Source organism: Geotrypetes seraphini, chromosome 4 (assembly GCF_902459505.1).
Source record: "Geotrypetes seraphini chromosome 4, aGeoSer1.1, whole genome shotgun sequence".
NCBI classification, from domain to species: Eukaryota; Metazoa; Chordata; class Amphibia; order Gymnophiona; family Dermophiidae; genus Geotrypetes; species Geotrypetes seraphini.
The window spans coordinates 17,751,069-17,766,368 of record NC_047087.1 but is presented as its reverse complement, the minus strand read 5'-3'; the positions used below and the strand labels follow the sequence as shown (position 1 = coordinate 17,766,368).

General features: G+C 48.3%; 1 protein-coding gene across 1 annotated transcript in view; it reads left to right on the top strand.

The window, feature by feature from the left end:
* Window positions 1–15,300, top strand: part of CRISPLD2 (cysteine rich secretory protein LCCL domain containing 2) — a 177,818-nt gene that overhangs the window by 67,803 nt on the left and 94,715 nt on the right. Inside the window, exons 6-7 of the mRNA XM_033941577.1 lie at window positions 8,291–8,391; window positions 9,867–10,001. Of these exons, the coding sequence (XP_033797468.1) occupies window positions 8,291–8,391; window positions 9,867–10,001 (236 nt within the window). The remainder of the gene's footprint in view (window positions 1–8,290; window positions 8,392–9,866; window positions 10,002–15,300) is intronic.

The following is a 15,300-nucleotide window of genomic DNA, read 5'->3' as shown; positions in this document are numbered from 1 at the left end:
CCCGAAACCAAGAAAGAAGTTTAGAATCCAACAGAAGAGCCGAGGAGCGTTAGGACTAAGGCGCTCTTTTACTAAGGTGCGCTAAGAGTTTTAGCGCGTTTAGCACACGCTAAATCTATGCGCACACTAACCGCTAACGCGCCCATAGACTAACACGCATGCATTAGCGTTTAGCGCGTGGTTAGCGCATGCTAAAAAGCATAGCGTACCTAAGTAAAAGGAGCCCTAAGTTTGAAACATGGTTCACAAGACAAACATTACCCGGTGCAACAGAGGTTTGGGGGGGGGGGGGGCATGAATTGTAGTGGGTGTTCTATAGTGATTTGGGGGTCGCTGAATTCAAAACTGACCTTAATTTTGTGCTATAACCTCCTGATTATTTTTGGCAAAAGAGTATTATAATGCAAAAATTAACATTTTCGCTATATTTTCTAACCCTTGGAGTAAATGTTTTAACAATCTGTGAAATATTAAAACAGTTTGCCTCAAATTAGAATTTCCCCCCCCCCCCCCCCAATAATCTTGGTAGTGCTAGTGATGAGCACGGGGAAAGGTTTCACCGGGACGTTGCTGCGATGGAGAAACGACATCGGGGGCAGATGGAGTTCACCAATGCTGGCTGACTATCGTTGGACATTAGAGATGCTCCTAATCTCGTTTATAAAAACGCGCTTCAACGGCAAAATGATTCTAGAAAATAATATTTATAGCAACTCTTAAATCGGCGTAATTACTACTAATAATGACTGGGGTTGCCATTCAGCAAATTACATATAATTGGAAGGATTGGAGGAAATTAAATTATAACTTTTGGTGGAATTCTTTATGCCATATCTATAAAATGGAAAGATTTATTGCTTTACAAAGGGGATACTTTAAGAAGTTTCAGGATGTGTGGAAACCATTAACAAAATATTGTAAGGATTAAGTAAAATTATTTCCCTTTTAATTATCAGTTCAGGATATAGGGAGGGGGGTATTTTTATTATTACATATATTATCCCAGGACAAGCAGGCAGCATATTCTTAACGTATGGGTGACGTCACCGACGGAGCCCCGGTACGGACCTTTTTAACTAGAAAGTTCTAGTTGGCCGCACCGCACATGCGCGAGTGCCTTCCCGCCCGACGGAGGAGTGCGTGGTCTCCAGTTTCTTCGTTTCCGCGGAGCGAAGAAGACGCATGTGGTTTCAACGGCCGTTGAACACTTCTTTTTTGCCTTCCCGCTCGCGTTATTTTTGATATTTTTCTACTTTTTCCCTTCGGGTTTCTGTTTTCTTTCTACTTGGTAAAAAAAAAACTAAAAAACTTTGTTTTTTCCTTTATTTTTCAACCGGCCCAGGCGGGGCCTGTTGCCATCATACAAGCCTCCGGCTTTGATTTCGCGGAGGCCGTATTTCCCTTCATGCCCCCCCAGCCGGGTTTTAAGAAGTGCCAGCGGTGTGCACGCCCGATTTCCCTTTCGGACCCACACAACTGGTGCCTACAGTGCTTGGGTCCGGAACATCGGGCTGACACCTGCACCCGCTGCGCGACTCTCCAAAAACGCACTCTTAAAAATAGACAAATCCAGCAGAATCTCCTCTTCGGCACCGGTTCTGCTATGGATCCGACCCCGACGTCGACGGCACCGCCGAAATCGGCACCGTCAACATCGACACCACCTGATCCTTCTGCGGGGTCGATAGCGCCAGGTAAGCCGGCTAAGAAGCCTTCCACTTCCCTCGAGCGCCCTCCAGCCACGGCGGTGACACCGATCCTTCCGACGTCCCGCAAGTCCCGTAAGCGCTCCGCTCCGATAACGGTGAGTGCCTCTTCATCGGCCTCCTCATCGCCGGAGCGTAGAGCAGCACCTATGGTACCGAAGAAAAGTAAAACGGTACCGGTGCCCCCATTGGAGGACCGTATCTCGGCCATCCTCCAGAACAAATTGCAGGAGCAGCTACAGCACCAGCTCCAGGAACTGCTTCCGACCCTGCTGGCACCACTCCTTCCGGTACCGGTCCGGCCCGAGCCTCGCACCACTACGCCAGTGGCCACCCCCTCGGTACCGATGAACACTTCCATGCCGGTCTTATCTGCCCAGCCTACACTTCAGACTTGCGCGGCGGAGGACCCCTCCCGGCCCCAGGATCGACATCGATCGTCTCGGGACCGGGATCGGCACCACTCCTCCCGGGACAGAGATCGGCACCGATCTTCATCTCCCGGCACCGTATCCATGAGATCTGGCAAGTCCCTTTCTAAAACCCGCCATACTGAGCCGGCCATCAGGGACCCAGACTTATGGGAGCAGTCCCCACTCGGTACCGAGGAGGATGCCTCTTCCACTGATGAAGAACCCTCCATGGCTGAATCCACCTCCAAACCCGAGCAGTCCTCATTTACGAAATTCCTTCGGGAGATGTCTGCGGCTCTCTCCATCCCACTTGAGTCCGACTCAAAGAAGTCCCAGGCCTTTTTAGAAGCCTTGGACTTCGATCAACCCCCCAAGGAGTTTCTCAAACTACCCGTCCATGATATTCTACGGGAAACATTTTATAAAAATTTGGAGAATCCCCTTACTGTTCCAGGTGCCCCTAAGAAACTGGACAGTTTATACCGGGTCATCCCTATCCCGGGATTTGATAAACCCCAATTGCCACATGAGAGCCTCCTGGTAGAATCCACTCTCAAAAAATCTCATGGTTCCAGTGTCTATGCCTCCACCCCTCCTGGCAGAGAAGGTAAAACAATGGACAAATTTGGAAAGCGCCTGTACCAGAATGCCATGCTGGCTAGCAGAGCCAACAATTACTCATTTCATTTTTCTTTTTACATGAAATATCTGGTACAACAACTTTCTGCTCTGCAAAAGTATATCCCTGAACGCAAGGTTCCATTATTTCAGCAACAAATTTCCACCCTCCTTCAGCTTAGGAAATTCATGGTACGCTCAATCTATGACTCTTTCGAGCTCTCCTCCCGAGCCTCTGCTCTGGCAGTGGCCATGCGACGCCTTGCCTGGCTGAGGGTATCTGACCTTGATGTGAACCACCAAGACCGCCTTGCCAACGCGCCCTGTCTTGGTGATGAACTTTTTGGGGAGTCTCTGGATACCACGACACAAAAACTTTCGGCTCATGAGACGAGATGGGACACCCTCATTAAGCCTAAAAAGAAGACTCCGCCAACACGACCATACAGACCTCAGTCCTCTTACCAACGTCGTTTTTCTGCTAGGCCACTTAATCCTCCTCAACAGCAATCTCGTCGGCCTCGCCAACAACAACAACAACACTCTCAGGCTCGCTCGCAATCTCACCAGACGGCCAAGCCTCTCCCTCAAACTAAGCCTCCTCAGCCCTTTTGACTCCTTTCTCCAGGGCATAGCCAGTCTCCAACCCTCGCTGCCTCTGCCTCAACCTATCGGGGGCCGCCTCACCATCTTTCTACGACGCTGGGAGGCCATCACATCAGACCTGTGGGTTCTAAACATCATCCGTCACGGATACTCACTAAGGTTCCAGACTCTTCCTGCAGACCATCCTCCCGTAGAGTCTGCTTCTCACTCCTCCCAAACTCCACTCCTCCTCAGGGAGGTCCAATCCCTCCTCCTTCTCAATGCCATCGAAGAAGTTCCACCAGACCAAAGAGGTCAGGGATTTTACTCCCGCTACTTCTTGGTACCCAAGAAAACAGGGGATCTTCGTCCTATCCTCGACCTCAGGAACCTCAACAAGTGTTTGGTCAAGGAAAAGTTCAGGATGCTCTCCCTTGCCACACTTTATCCTCTTCTATCTCAACACGACTGGCTATGTTCCCTGGACCTCAAGGAGGCCTACACTCACATCCCAATCCATCAGGCTTCACGTCGCTACCTCCGATTCCAGATACTGAATCACCACTATCAGTACAAAGTGCTGCCCTTTGGTCTCGCATCATCACCCAGGGTGTTCACCAAGTGCCTGATTGTGGTAGCGGCCTGTCTCAGGTCCCACAACCTACAAGTGTTCCCCTACTTGGACGATTGGTTGGTGAAAGCAACAACCTCTCCACTTGTGCTGCAATCAACCCACCACACCATCTCTTTCCTCCATCTCTTGGGGTTCGAGATCAATTATCCCAAGTCGCATCTGCTTCCCACGCAGCGCCTTCAGTTCATCGGAGCACTTCTCGATACCAACTTCATGAGAGCGTTCCTTCCTGCCGACCGGCACTGGACACTGCTTCACCTCTGTCGACAGGTGCTCCTCCAACCATCCATCCCTGCTCGCCAGATGATGATTCTTCTGGGTCACATGGCCTCGACAGTCCATGTGGTTCCTCTGGCGCGACTCCATCTGAGGATACCGCAATGGACCCTCGCCAACCAATGGTCACAGACCAGGGATCCTCTTTCTCATCCCATCTCTGTGACATCGTCTCTTCAGCGATCTCTTCAATGGTGGTTGAACTCCTCAAATCTTTCCAGGGGCCTCCTTTTTCATCCACCCCCTCATTCCATGATCATCACCACAGATGCCTCCCCCTATGCATGGGGAGCTCACATAGGGGATCTACGCACCCAGGGACTCTGGACCCCTCAGGAGCATCAACATCACATCAATTTCCTGGAACTCAGAGCCATGTTTTATGCTCTCAAGGCCTTCCAGCACCTTCTCTATCCTCAGGTTCTTCTCCTGTGCACGGACAACCAGGTCGCCATGTACTACATCAACAAGCAAGGCGGCACCGGATCTCGTCTCCTTTGTCAGGAGGCCCTCCGAATTTGGACCTGGGCCACAGCCCACAATCTTTATCTCAAAGCGGTCTATATCCAGGGCGAACAGAACTTCCTGGCCGACCAGCTCAGCCGCATCCTTCAACCTCACGAGTGGACCCTGGATCCTCCCACTCTCCACTCCATCTTTGCTCGCTGGGGCACTCCGCAGGTGGACCTCTTTGCAGCTCCGCACAACCATCAACTGCCCCAGTTCTGTTCCAGACTCTTCTCTCCACATCGTCTGGCCCCGGATGCATTCCTACTCGACTGGACGGATCGGTTCCTCTATGCCTTCCCTCCACTTCCTCTGATGTTGCGGACCCTGTTCAAACTCCGCAAGGACAGGGCCACCATGATTCTCATCGCCCCTCGGTGGCCCAGACAACACTGGTTCTCCCTCCTGCTTCAACTCAGCTCCAGGGAGCCCATTCCTCTTCCTGTATTTCCTTCTCTGCTTACGCAGCAACATCAGTCTCTGCTACATCCCAATCTGTCTTCCCTCCACCTGACAGCTTGGTTTCTCTCGGGCTGACCTCTCCAGAAAACCTGTCTCAGCCTGTCCGTCGCATTTTGGATGCCTCTAGGAAACCCTCCACACTCCAATGTTACCATCAGAAATGGACCCGGTTCTCCTCTTGGTGCCTCCTGCATCATCACAATCCCACCTCATTGGCGGTGGAAACCGTACTGGACTATTTGCTCTCTCTGTCCAACGCTGGTCTCAAGTCTACCTCGATCAGAGTCCATCTCAGTGCCATCACTGCTTTTCACGAGCCTATCCTCGGAAAACCCCTCACGGCTCATCCTCTGGTTTCCCGGTTCATGAAAGGCCTCTTCAATATCAAACCACCTCTTCAGCCTCCCCCGGTCGTCTGGGACCTCAATGTGGTTTTGTCAGCCCTCATGAAACCTCCTTTTGAGCCTCTTGCTACTACCTCGCTCAAACTTCTCACATGGAAGGTGCTTTTCCTCATTGCCATCACCTCTGCCAGGAGGGTTAGTGAGCTACATGCACTGGTCGCCGATCCACCATTCACTGTTTTTCACCATGACAAGGTGGTTCTGCGTACCCATCCTAAATTCCTTCCTAAGGTGGTTTCAGCCTTTCACCTCAACCAGTCCATCGTGCTGCCTGTCTTCTTCCCAAAACCCCATTCTCATCCTGGGGAACAGGCTCTTCACACGCTGGATTGTAAGCGTGCCCTGGCATACTACCTTGACCGTACCAGGGCTCACCGCTCCTCTCCTCAACTCTTTCTGACCTTCGATCCTAACCGTCTGGGTCACCCTGTATCTAAACGAACGCTGTCCAATTGGCTTGCTGCCTGTATTGCGTTCTGTTATGCTCGGGCCGGCCTGTCACTGGAAGGAGCTGTCACGGCCCATAAAGTCAGGGCTATGGCTGCTTCTGTGGCTTTCCTCCGTTCCACGCCTATTGAGGAAATCTGCAAGGCGGCCACTTGGTCTTCAGTTCACACATTCACTACTCACTACTGTCTGGATGCCTTCTCCAGACGGGATGGACACTTTGGTCAATCTGTGTTACAAAATTTATTTTCCTAATGGCCAACCATCCCTCCTCCCTCTCTGTTAGCTTAGAGGTCACCCATACGTTAAGAATATGCTGCCTGCTTGTCCTGGGATAAAGCACAGTTACTTACCGTAACAGGTGTTATCCAGGGACAGCAGGCAGATATTCTTACGACCCACCCACCTCCCCGGGTTGGCTTCTTAGCTGGCTTATCCTAACTGGAGACCACGCACTCCTCCGTCGGGCGGGAAGGCACTCGCGCATGCGCGGTGCGGCCAACTAGAACTTTCTAGTTAAAAAGGTCCGTACCGGGGCTCCGTCGGTGACGTCACCCATACGTTAAGAATATCTGCCTGCTGTCCCTGGATAACACCTGTTACGGTAAGTAACTGTGCTTTATATAATAATGGAAGATATGGATGGGAGGGATGGGAAAGGGGAAGGGATAAAAATTTATATAATGTACCAATGATTGTTTATAAGTGATATATTTATTGTTACTGTGAATGAATATATTTTACACTTAATGTAATTTTGAAAATGAATAAAGAATATTAAAAAAAAAAAAATCGGCGTAATGCGTGACATTATAACATCTCGTGCTATAAATATTTGCGATTACGTGACGGGAAAAACCTGACACTATTTTCATACACAGGGGGTCAAATTCTATAAAGTAAACCTCGTTTTCTTCTTGCCCCAGAAAAAATGTTAAAATTTGTTGCGCAGTGTTATTAGGGGGGGAAGTTGTCGATGTGGGCTCCCATTAAAATGGGGCCTCTGCTAGTCAGAGCGCATATAAACACATCATGATAGTGACGTAGTAAGGAGGGGCAGGGGATCGGACCACCCCGGGTGCCGCCTTGGTTGGGGCACCGGCACCTCTCCAACCCCCCACGCCACGCTTGTGCTCTCTAATCCCCCCCGTACCTCTTTACATCTTCACCAGCACGATCAACTTCTTCGGTCCACTGCTCGCGCCAACCTGGCTCCCCTCTGAAATCACTTAATCGCTTTCTGGTCGCGAGGTACGGGGCAAAGGGAGGCTGCGAGTGTGGCATAGGGGACTGGAAAGGAACCAGGGGAGGTGCAGAAGGAGTGGGGGGTGGATAGGTGGGCACTCCCCCCCCGCGCACTTCCTATCCTCGCTACGCCACTGTTGATAGCTTCCCTCCTTAGTGTGAAACGTTTCAGGCCCAGATGCACAAAATGGCCCACCGCATATGTTATCATGCGATCACTCATTCTCCAATCTGGGTATGCAAATGGGTCATCAGTATTAAAATTCCATGCCTTGTGTCTCCATTTGCTGCCAGTGTATTGTTTTGCTTATTCTGTCCGTTCAATAACCTTTCTGTTCAATAAAAATATTTCAAACAAAAGAAATTCCATGCAAACTAGCCCACTGATCAATACTCTAACATTTCACAAGAAATAGTGATTGTGCTGTGTGTCCCATTTAAAAAAAGCCCCCCCTCCTGCTGCTGCTGAGCCTCCTTGATGACCCCCCAATGAATTGGCACCAGGGACCCCCCCCCCGTGCCAGTGAAAATCAGCAGGAGGGATGCCCATTCCATCCTGCCACCAGATGGTCAAGATTAGGGGTCACAGCTGCCATTTTGAACCTGGGCAGCAAGGAGTCAAGAGCGGAAGGGGATCACTCTCATTTCATCCACAAGGTAAGTCTCTGGGGGTAGGCTGGGAAGGAAGAATGCCAGGTTAGGATCTTTGTGAGGGAGGGAATAGGTTGGGGGAGGGGCCTTCATGTTCTTCATTGTGAGTACATGGTTTTTGGCCTTCGCACTAGAGCTTGGGTTACATGTCTCAAAAGATAGCACGGATACCCCTGTGCTATCTGCTAAGACATATAATGTAAGGCCTTGCAGTAAGTCAGAGTAAATACCGAGTAGATGCTGGCCACACCTGCCATATTTACTGCAAAACATTTCCCTAAATGCATTCAACATAAAAGGCATCAGGAAGGCTTACTGAAATCTTTCATTTGTTTAATTTAGGGGGAACTGGATCGGAGAAGCTCCTTACAAAAATGGCCGGTCTTGTTCAGAGTGCCCACCCAGCTATGGCGGGAGATGTCATAATAACCTGTGCTTCAAAGGTACAGTACTGCATGAAGTAACATTTTCTATGAGTTCATTGTGGCTAAGCAGGAAGGAAGGGGATTTGGGGCTCCATAAAGCTGGGGAACATGAGTCCAGCTACCCTCTTGACACCCCCCATGAGCAGAGCATCTCTTCAGGCTCCCCTTCAGTGAGTCCAACCAAGAACTCACTGAGGGGGTCAGGAAAGTCCAACAACTCTCCTGCTCCCCCCAAATAGTCCAAAAATTCTCCTGACCCCCCTCCCCCCGTGAATCCACCAGCTCTCCCTTTCTCCCTGCATCCTGAAGGTGCTGCTAATACCTTTCCTTCGTTTCCTCTTTGCACCCTGGGCCCAAACACCACTCCGCTTCTTTTCCCCCCACCTCACAGCGCTTCCAAACCTCTGTCCTTCACCAAATGCAGCAGCCATAAACCACACAGGACCTGGAACTATTCCTCTGCCACACAGCCCGCTAATACAACTTCCTGTTTGCTCGGGAGGAATGGTTCAAGGGCCCGGCTGCAGACAGTGTGTATTTGTGGCTGCCACAACTGGTGAAGGATACGGGTATGGAAGCACCACAAGGGAGGGGGCTGGGGAACAAGGAAAAAAGCGGGAGAGGGAGGATGGGTCAGCCTGCAAACCCCAGGTGCAATAATGACTTGGCACCTGGGGTTTCTGGTTTAGAGAAAGGGCAGTGGATGTGTATAACAACATCCTGGTGAAGATGGTGGAGACAAGGACTGAATCTGAATTCAAGAAAACATGGGACAGGCATGTGGGATCTCCTAGGGGTGGACTGCATGACCATACAGCTTTTATCTGCTATCATTTTCTCTGTTTGTATGATATCATAGTAGATGATGCTTGATAAAAACCTGAGCAGTCCATCCAGTCTGCACATTATTATCAATTCATGATTAAATCCGGTGGCGCAATAAGGGGTTGCGGGGGTGGTAGGGGGTGGGGGGGCACCCGGGGGGGTCACTCCTCCTCCTCTCTGTTCCCCCCCACGCTCCTCTCCTTGCCTACCCCCTACCTTTTTTACTTCCCCGGAGCGAAGTTGCTGCCCGCGTCAGCATTGGCGTTCTCTCTGCCGTCACATCCGGGACCTGCGCCTGGGAGGCGACATCAAAGGGTGAGCCGATATCGACGAGGGCACACTGCTCACGCCAGAGAAGTTAAAAAGGTTTGGGGGAAAGGGAAGGGGGCATGCGGGCGGCGGAGGGTGGGGAAGAGGGCGGGAAAGGCGCCTCTCACCCTTACTCCGCCACTTATTATTATACAACTGAAAAGGGTGGCGGTGGCTTAGTTCAACATTTTTTATTAACACAAATGTGCGAAACCAAAAAAAAATCGTCCCAATGTCAGAGGGGAAAAAAGTGAAAAGACTTGAAACGAGCCAACCAACTATTCCTTGTGGTCATCCCTAGTCCCTAGAGACAGATGGCGCTGATCGAGCTCTGATTTTTATTTGTGTTTTCTTTGTAGACGAGCGGTATGTTTCGAGGCACGAGACCGACGAGGCGAACGAGGTGGAGACGCCAAAGCTCCTGGAAGAAAAACACACCTGGGTGGAGGAGAAAGTAACCAGACCCAAAAAGGTTACATCGCACAGTTATATGAGTAAGCAAGCGTTGCTCACGTCTGCTCAGAAGGGATGTAGGCCGTGGGTACGCGGAGTTAAGGCGATGGCAGGATTTAATTTCCCTCACTGGGTGGGATTATCAGTTCCAAAAGATTAGCGTCTGCTAACAGACATTAATGTACGCTGAATGCTGCAGATTCCGTTGACCACATTTCAGCAAATGCTAAGGTCTGTTGGTGCATTCTACACTTAAGTAGAAGGGCCCCTCAGATACCACAGAATCTAGAAATTAGCCCCCACCCCCACTTTGAATTTTATAATAAAGACCAGTGGTTCCCAAACCCTGTCCTGGGGGACCCCCCAGCCAGTCGGGTTTTCAAGATATCTCTAATGAATATGCATGAGAGAGATTTGCATACATTACATTACATTACATTACATTAGGGATTTTTATTCCGCCTGTGCCTTGCGGTTCTAGGCGGATTACAATATAGAAAATATCTGGGACATTCCAGTAGAATTACATTTCAGGATAGGAGTAAGTTACAGGAACAGTGAAGAGTTATGATATTACAATTTCACAGAAGATATTACTTATTACAGAAGATAATACCTATAGCAGAAGATAATGCATTTTACAGAGGTGCTACATGTCAACTCGATCAGTTAAGTCGGGTGTAGTGTAGAAGAGTTACAGTACATTCTTGATCACAGACAAAGAGATAATATGGATGAGTGATTCCGAAGTCGTTGATTGGGAACTCATTGGGCGGTGGTTAGAGTGATGGGAGATATTTTTTGAACAGTAGTGTTTTTATTTCTTTGCGGAACTCTTTTATGTCTGTTGTTTTGGTCAGTAATTTAGAGATGTCAGAGTCTATTTTGGCTGCCTGTGTCCCCTGTCGCTTCCATTATATGCAAATCTCTCTCATGCACATTCATTAGGAATATCTTGAAAACCCGACTGGCTGGGGATCCCCCAGGACAGGGTTTGGGAACCACTGATATAGACCATCAAGGATTACAAGAAACTCTAGCTTATTTACCTATCCTAAGCCAAATGGTGTCAGATATAAGACCTTTTTTGAAAGGACCTTAGCGTTTCAGGCAGGCAAACTACAATGTTGGCTCGGTGAATGTCTTCATCAAGCCATGTCGTACCGTTCTTTTCGAAAATTAGTAAAGCCTGCTTTGTTTGACAAATTTATCAGTTAATTAGGTCTTTTTAAGATTGTAATTATTTTACTAACTTTTAATCCTGTTTTTTTTAATCTTATGATATGTATGCACTTCGCTGATTGTTCAGTTTCTTATGGTGTAAACCGCCTAGAACTCTTGGGTAATGGCGGTATAGAAGAATAAATTTATTATTATTATCTAATATAATAAAATGCTAGGCCGCGCATGCGCACTAAAAAAACGTGTTCCCTGATCCGTCGCGAAAACACGAGTGCGCATGCGCGCGTTTTATGTCATCACCTACTCTCCACCTCACGCCACCGATCACTGTCATCACCTGCTCTCCACCTCGCGCCACCGATCACTGTTCCTCCTGCACCATGCCACGCTGTTTTAAAGAAGAGGAGCCGCATGCTGGACAGGGGGAGCAGGTAAGGAGTGCTGCTGGACAGGGGGAGCAGGGAAGAGGGTCAGGGGGAGAAAGTAAGAAGTGCTGCTGGGCAGGGGGAGCAGGGAAGAGGGTCAGGGAGAGAAAGAAGGAATGCTGCTGGACAGGGAGAGCAGGGAAGAGGAACAGGGGAGCAGGGAAGAGGAACAGGGGAGCAGGGAAGAGAAACAGGGGAGCAGGTAAGAAGTGCTGCTGGACAGGGGGAGCAGGGAAGAGGGACAGGGGGAGCAGGTAAGGAGTGCTGCTGGACAGGGGGAGGTAAAAGGAAGGGAGAAGGCCTACTGCTGAACAGGTGGAACAGGCAAGGGGTGATGGTTGACAGCCGAGGAAAGAGAGAGACAGAAAGCGGCCAAGGGGAGAGAGAGAGAAAGAAAGAATGAAAGACAGACATACATATATTCTAGCACCCGTTAATGTAACGGGCTTAAAGACTAGTTATTATTATAAAAGCTCAGAAGAGGTTTTTAGTGCGAGCCAGTGTGCTGAATGCTCTGCACTGCTCCGATGGTCATAGAGTTCCTATGAGCGTCGGAGCAGTGCAGAGCATTCAGCGCGCCGGCTGGCGCTAAAAACCTCTTCTGCGCTTTTGTAAAGGGGCAGGGAGGGGGGTTTATTTGGCTGGCTAATTTATTTCATTTTTTTAAAGTGATTTTAAAAATATTTATTTGTGGAGAATTGAGCCTCGCTATGGGGTCCTTTTTGCTAAGGCGTCTTAACCGATTTAGCGCGTGCTAATCTTTGCACGTGCTAAATTGATTAGCGCGCTAAATTGGTTAACGCGCCTTAGTAAAAGGACCCCATGTCACACATATTATTAAGTGCAAAACTGTATTGTGTAATACAACCCATGCGCCTTCCTTTCCCTGAGGACTGCTGAGGAAGCTATAGGCTGCCGAAACACTGACCCTGTTGGGTCCTTAATATATCCACTCATCTGGATTTTCCTGCTTTTTTTTAATAGTATTTTTTATTTTTTTAATAAATCTTTATTCATTTTTTAAACTCACAATAAGTATAACACAAATTCAATAATTTTATACTTTAACATTACATATTATATCATCAAATTATAGCTTTCATCAAATATCCCCCCTCCCTTATATCCAACAATTAATCATAAGCAGAAGAAATCATAAAATATTCCCAACCCCCCACCCCACCCTAGATGTGTATGAATAAAAGGGAATTAATATTTATTCTATGCAATAATTTCAATCTTTACAGTATCTTGTTAATGTATTTTAATAAAGTGATTTAATTTTGAACTCCTGCCTCTCATCCTGATAATTTGTGGCTTTTCTGCTCTGCATTTTTGTGGTTTGCCACGCCTTTGTTTTTTTTTCAAATTGAGCAGTACCTCCATTATAATACTGAGTTAGAGGTCCTTTTTACTAAGCTGCAGGATAAAGTGGCCGTAATATGCCCGTGCATAGGTTTTTTTGGTGCACTAAAGCCATTTTTACCGCAGCCGTACGAATGACCCTTTTCGATGTTTTCAGATTAATGTCCCTGTGCTAATGTTGCCATTAGTGGTTGACCATTAAAATTTTGTTACGTGTGAGCCTTTACTGCCAACTATGATGCAGGATTTAAGGGCTCGCACGGTATTTCTGTGTTAAGTGGTTAGCATGTGGTAATGGAGGCTGGACTCAGTGGCGTAATAAGCGTGAGCGACGCCTGGGGCGGTGGTACCCTTCCCCTCCCCCCCTGCAGCGTGCGCGCCTCCTTCCCTTTCCCTGATCCTTTTTTAACTTCTTTGGTTTGAGCAGTGTGCCCACGTTGGTGTTGGCTTGCCCTTTGATGTCACTTCCTTGGCGCGGGTCCCGTAAGTGCCGACGCGGGCAGCAACTTCATGCCGGGGAAGTAAAAAAAGGTACAGGGAAGGCACAGGACGCACGTATGCGGTAAGGAGAGGAGCGGGGGGAGGGGGGCAGAGAGGAGGAGGGGTGCAGCGTCCTTAGGAAGACCGCACGTGGGACGGACCGCCGCCCCTACTTACTACGCCACCGGCTGTACTAACAGATTAACACAGGAATGCCCACTCTCTGGTCTCTCAAAAGAAAAATGTAAAATATTTTTTCATGCGCAGTTAGGGCCAGATTCTTTAAACGGCAACAATGTCGGTGGCCGCCTAAAAAAAACAGTCGCTGATTGTGTATCGATCGCGCAACAGCACCATTTCTCGAATCGTAGCTTTGTGAAAAGTGGGCCAGGGTTTTTAAAGGCCTACATCTCTAGCACCTACCTTTCAAGACAATTGCGGCTATGGAGGCGCTTAACGACGCCTAATGCCACTTTGGCGTTAGCCGTACCTACAGTGGTGTTAAAGCATCATAAAACACCTTTGCAGATGAAAGAACAGCAGCCGTTTGGAGGCACCCTTACGCACCTGCATTGTTTAAAAATCATTTTTTTAATTGGTTTTAAATGATGCGGTCAATTACCGCTCCGTTTATGACCAATTAAGTTAGGTGGTGCAGCTGCCTAACTTAGAATCAGGGCCTTAGTGTGTAAATTTGGCAGTTATTATAGGAGGTCTGGATGTATCCCATGGTGCACCATTTTAAGCTGTGAGAAATGGCTGGATATCCCCACTGATGAACGTTAAAAAAAAAAAAAAAATGCAATAAAACTGTTTACAAAGCTGTTCCCATAAGAGTTTGGTTAGTTTGGTCAGCTGCTGGAATGTTAATGGACCACAGAATTATATGGGGATATGTCTGATGTCTCGTGGTCTTGCAAGGATGTTGAGGGATCCTTGTTTCGAAGGCTGCTTGGCTCTTATAATTTGAAGGGATCAGGTTCGGCATGTGTTTGGCACTGAGGTTACGCTTTAGTTATAGCACTGTGATTCGGAGATCAGCTGCATTGCCTCATGATCTGCGTATGGGCAGAGATAAGTCGTTTGATTATGCTGATTGGAATTGGTATTCAATCAGTCTTGTCTGAATGGAAAAGCAATTCTAAATTGAATGTGATTGGGGTGGTGGAATGTCAGTAGGGCATGAGGAGGAGGCTGCAATTAAGAGGCAGAGCTTGGCATCCTTTAAGAGAATATGGGCAACACGTGATACTTATTGTCAAGTTAGCAATGCGTAATTCAGGGGTCTCAAAGTCCCTCCTCGAGGGCCGCAATCCAGTCGGGTTTTCAGGATTTCCCCAATGAATATGCATTGAAAGCAGTGCATGCATATAGATCTCATGCATATTCATTGGGGAAATCCTGAAAACCCGACTGGATTGCGGTCCTCAAGGAGGGACTTTGAGATCCCTGGCGTAATTTGTATGTAATATTAGCACTGGGAAAGAGGAGGGGAGGGAGGTTTCAAATTATGAGTTGCTGCTGTTTCTGTCAACCATCTCAGAAATTGATTCAATTTTTTCAAGGGATATCCAAAGTTTTGGGGCATGATCTCAACTAGGTCCAGAATTAGGGGCCCTTTTATTTGGGCCACTATTTTGTATCCATGGACGGTGTTGTATAGGGACTCTCCTTGAAATTGAACCATGCGTCGAGTCTCTTTAACTCGAAAGGAAACTCTGCATTGAGAGAGCATAGGATGAAGTTAAGAGGTGATAAGTTCCGGAGTAATCTGAGGAAATACTTTTTTTTACGGAAAGGGTGGTAAATGCATGGAACAGTCTCCCAGAAGAGATGGTGGAGGCAGAGACTGTGTCTGAATTCAAAGGAGCCTGGGATAGGCACATGA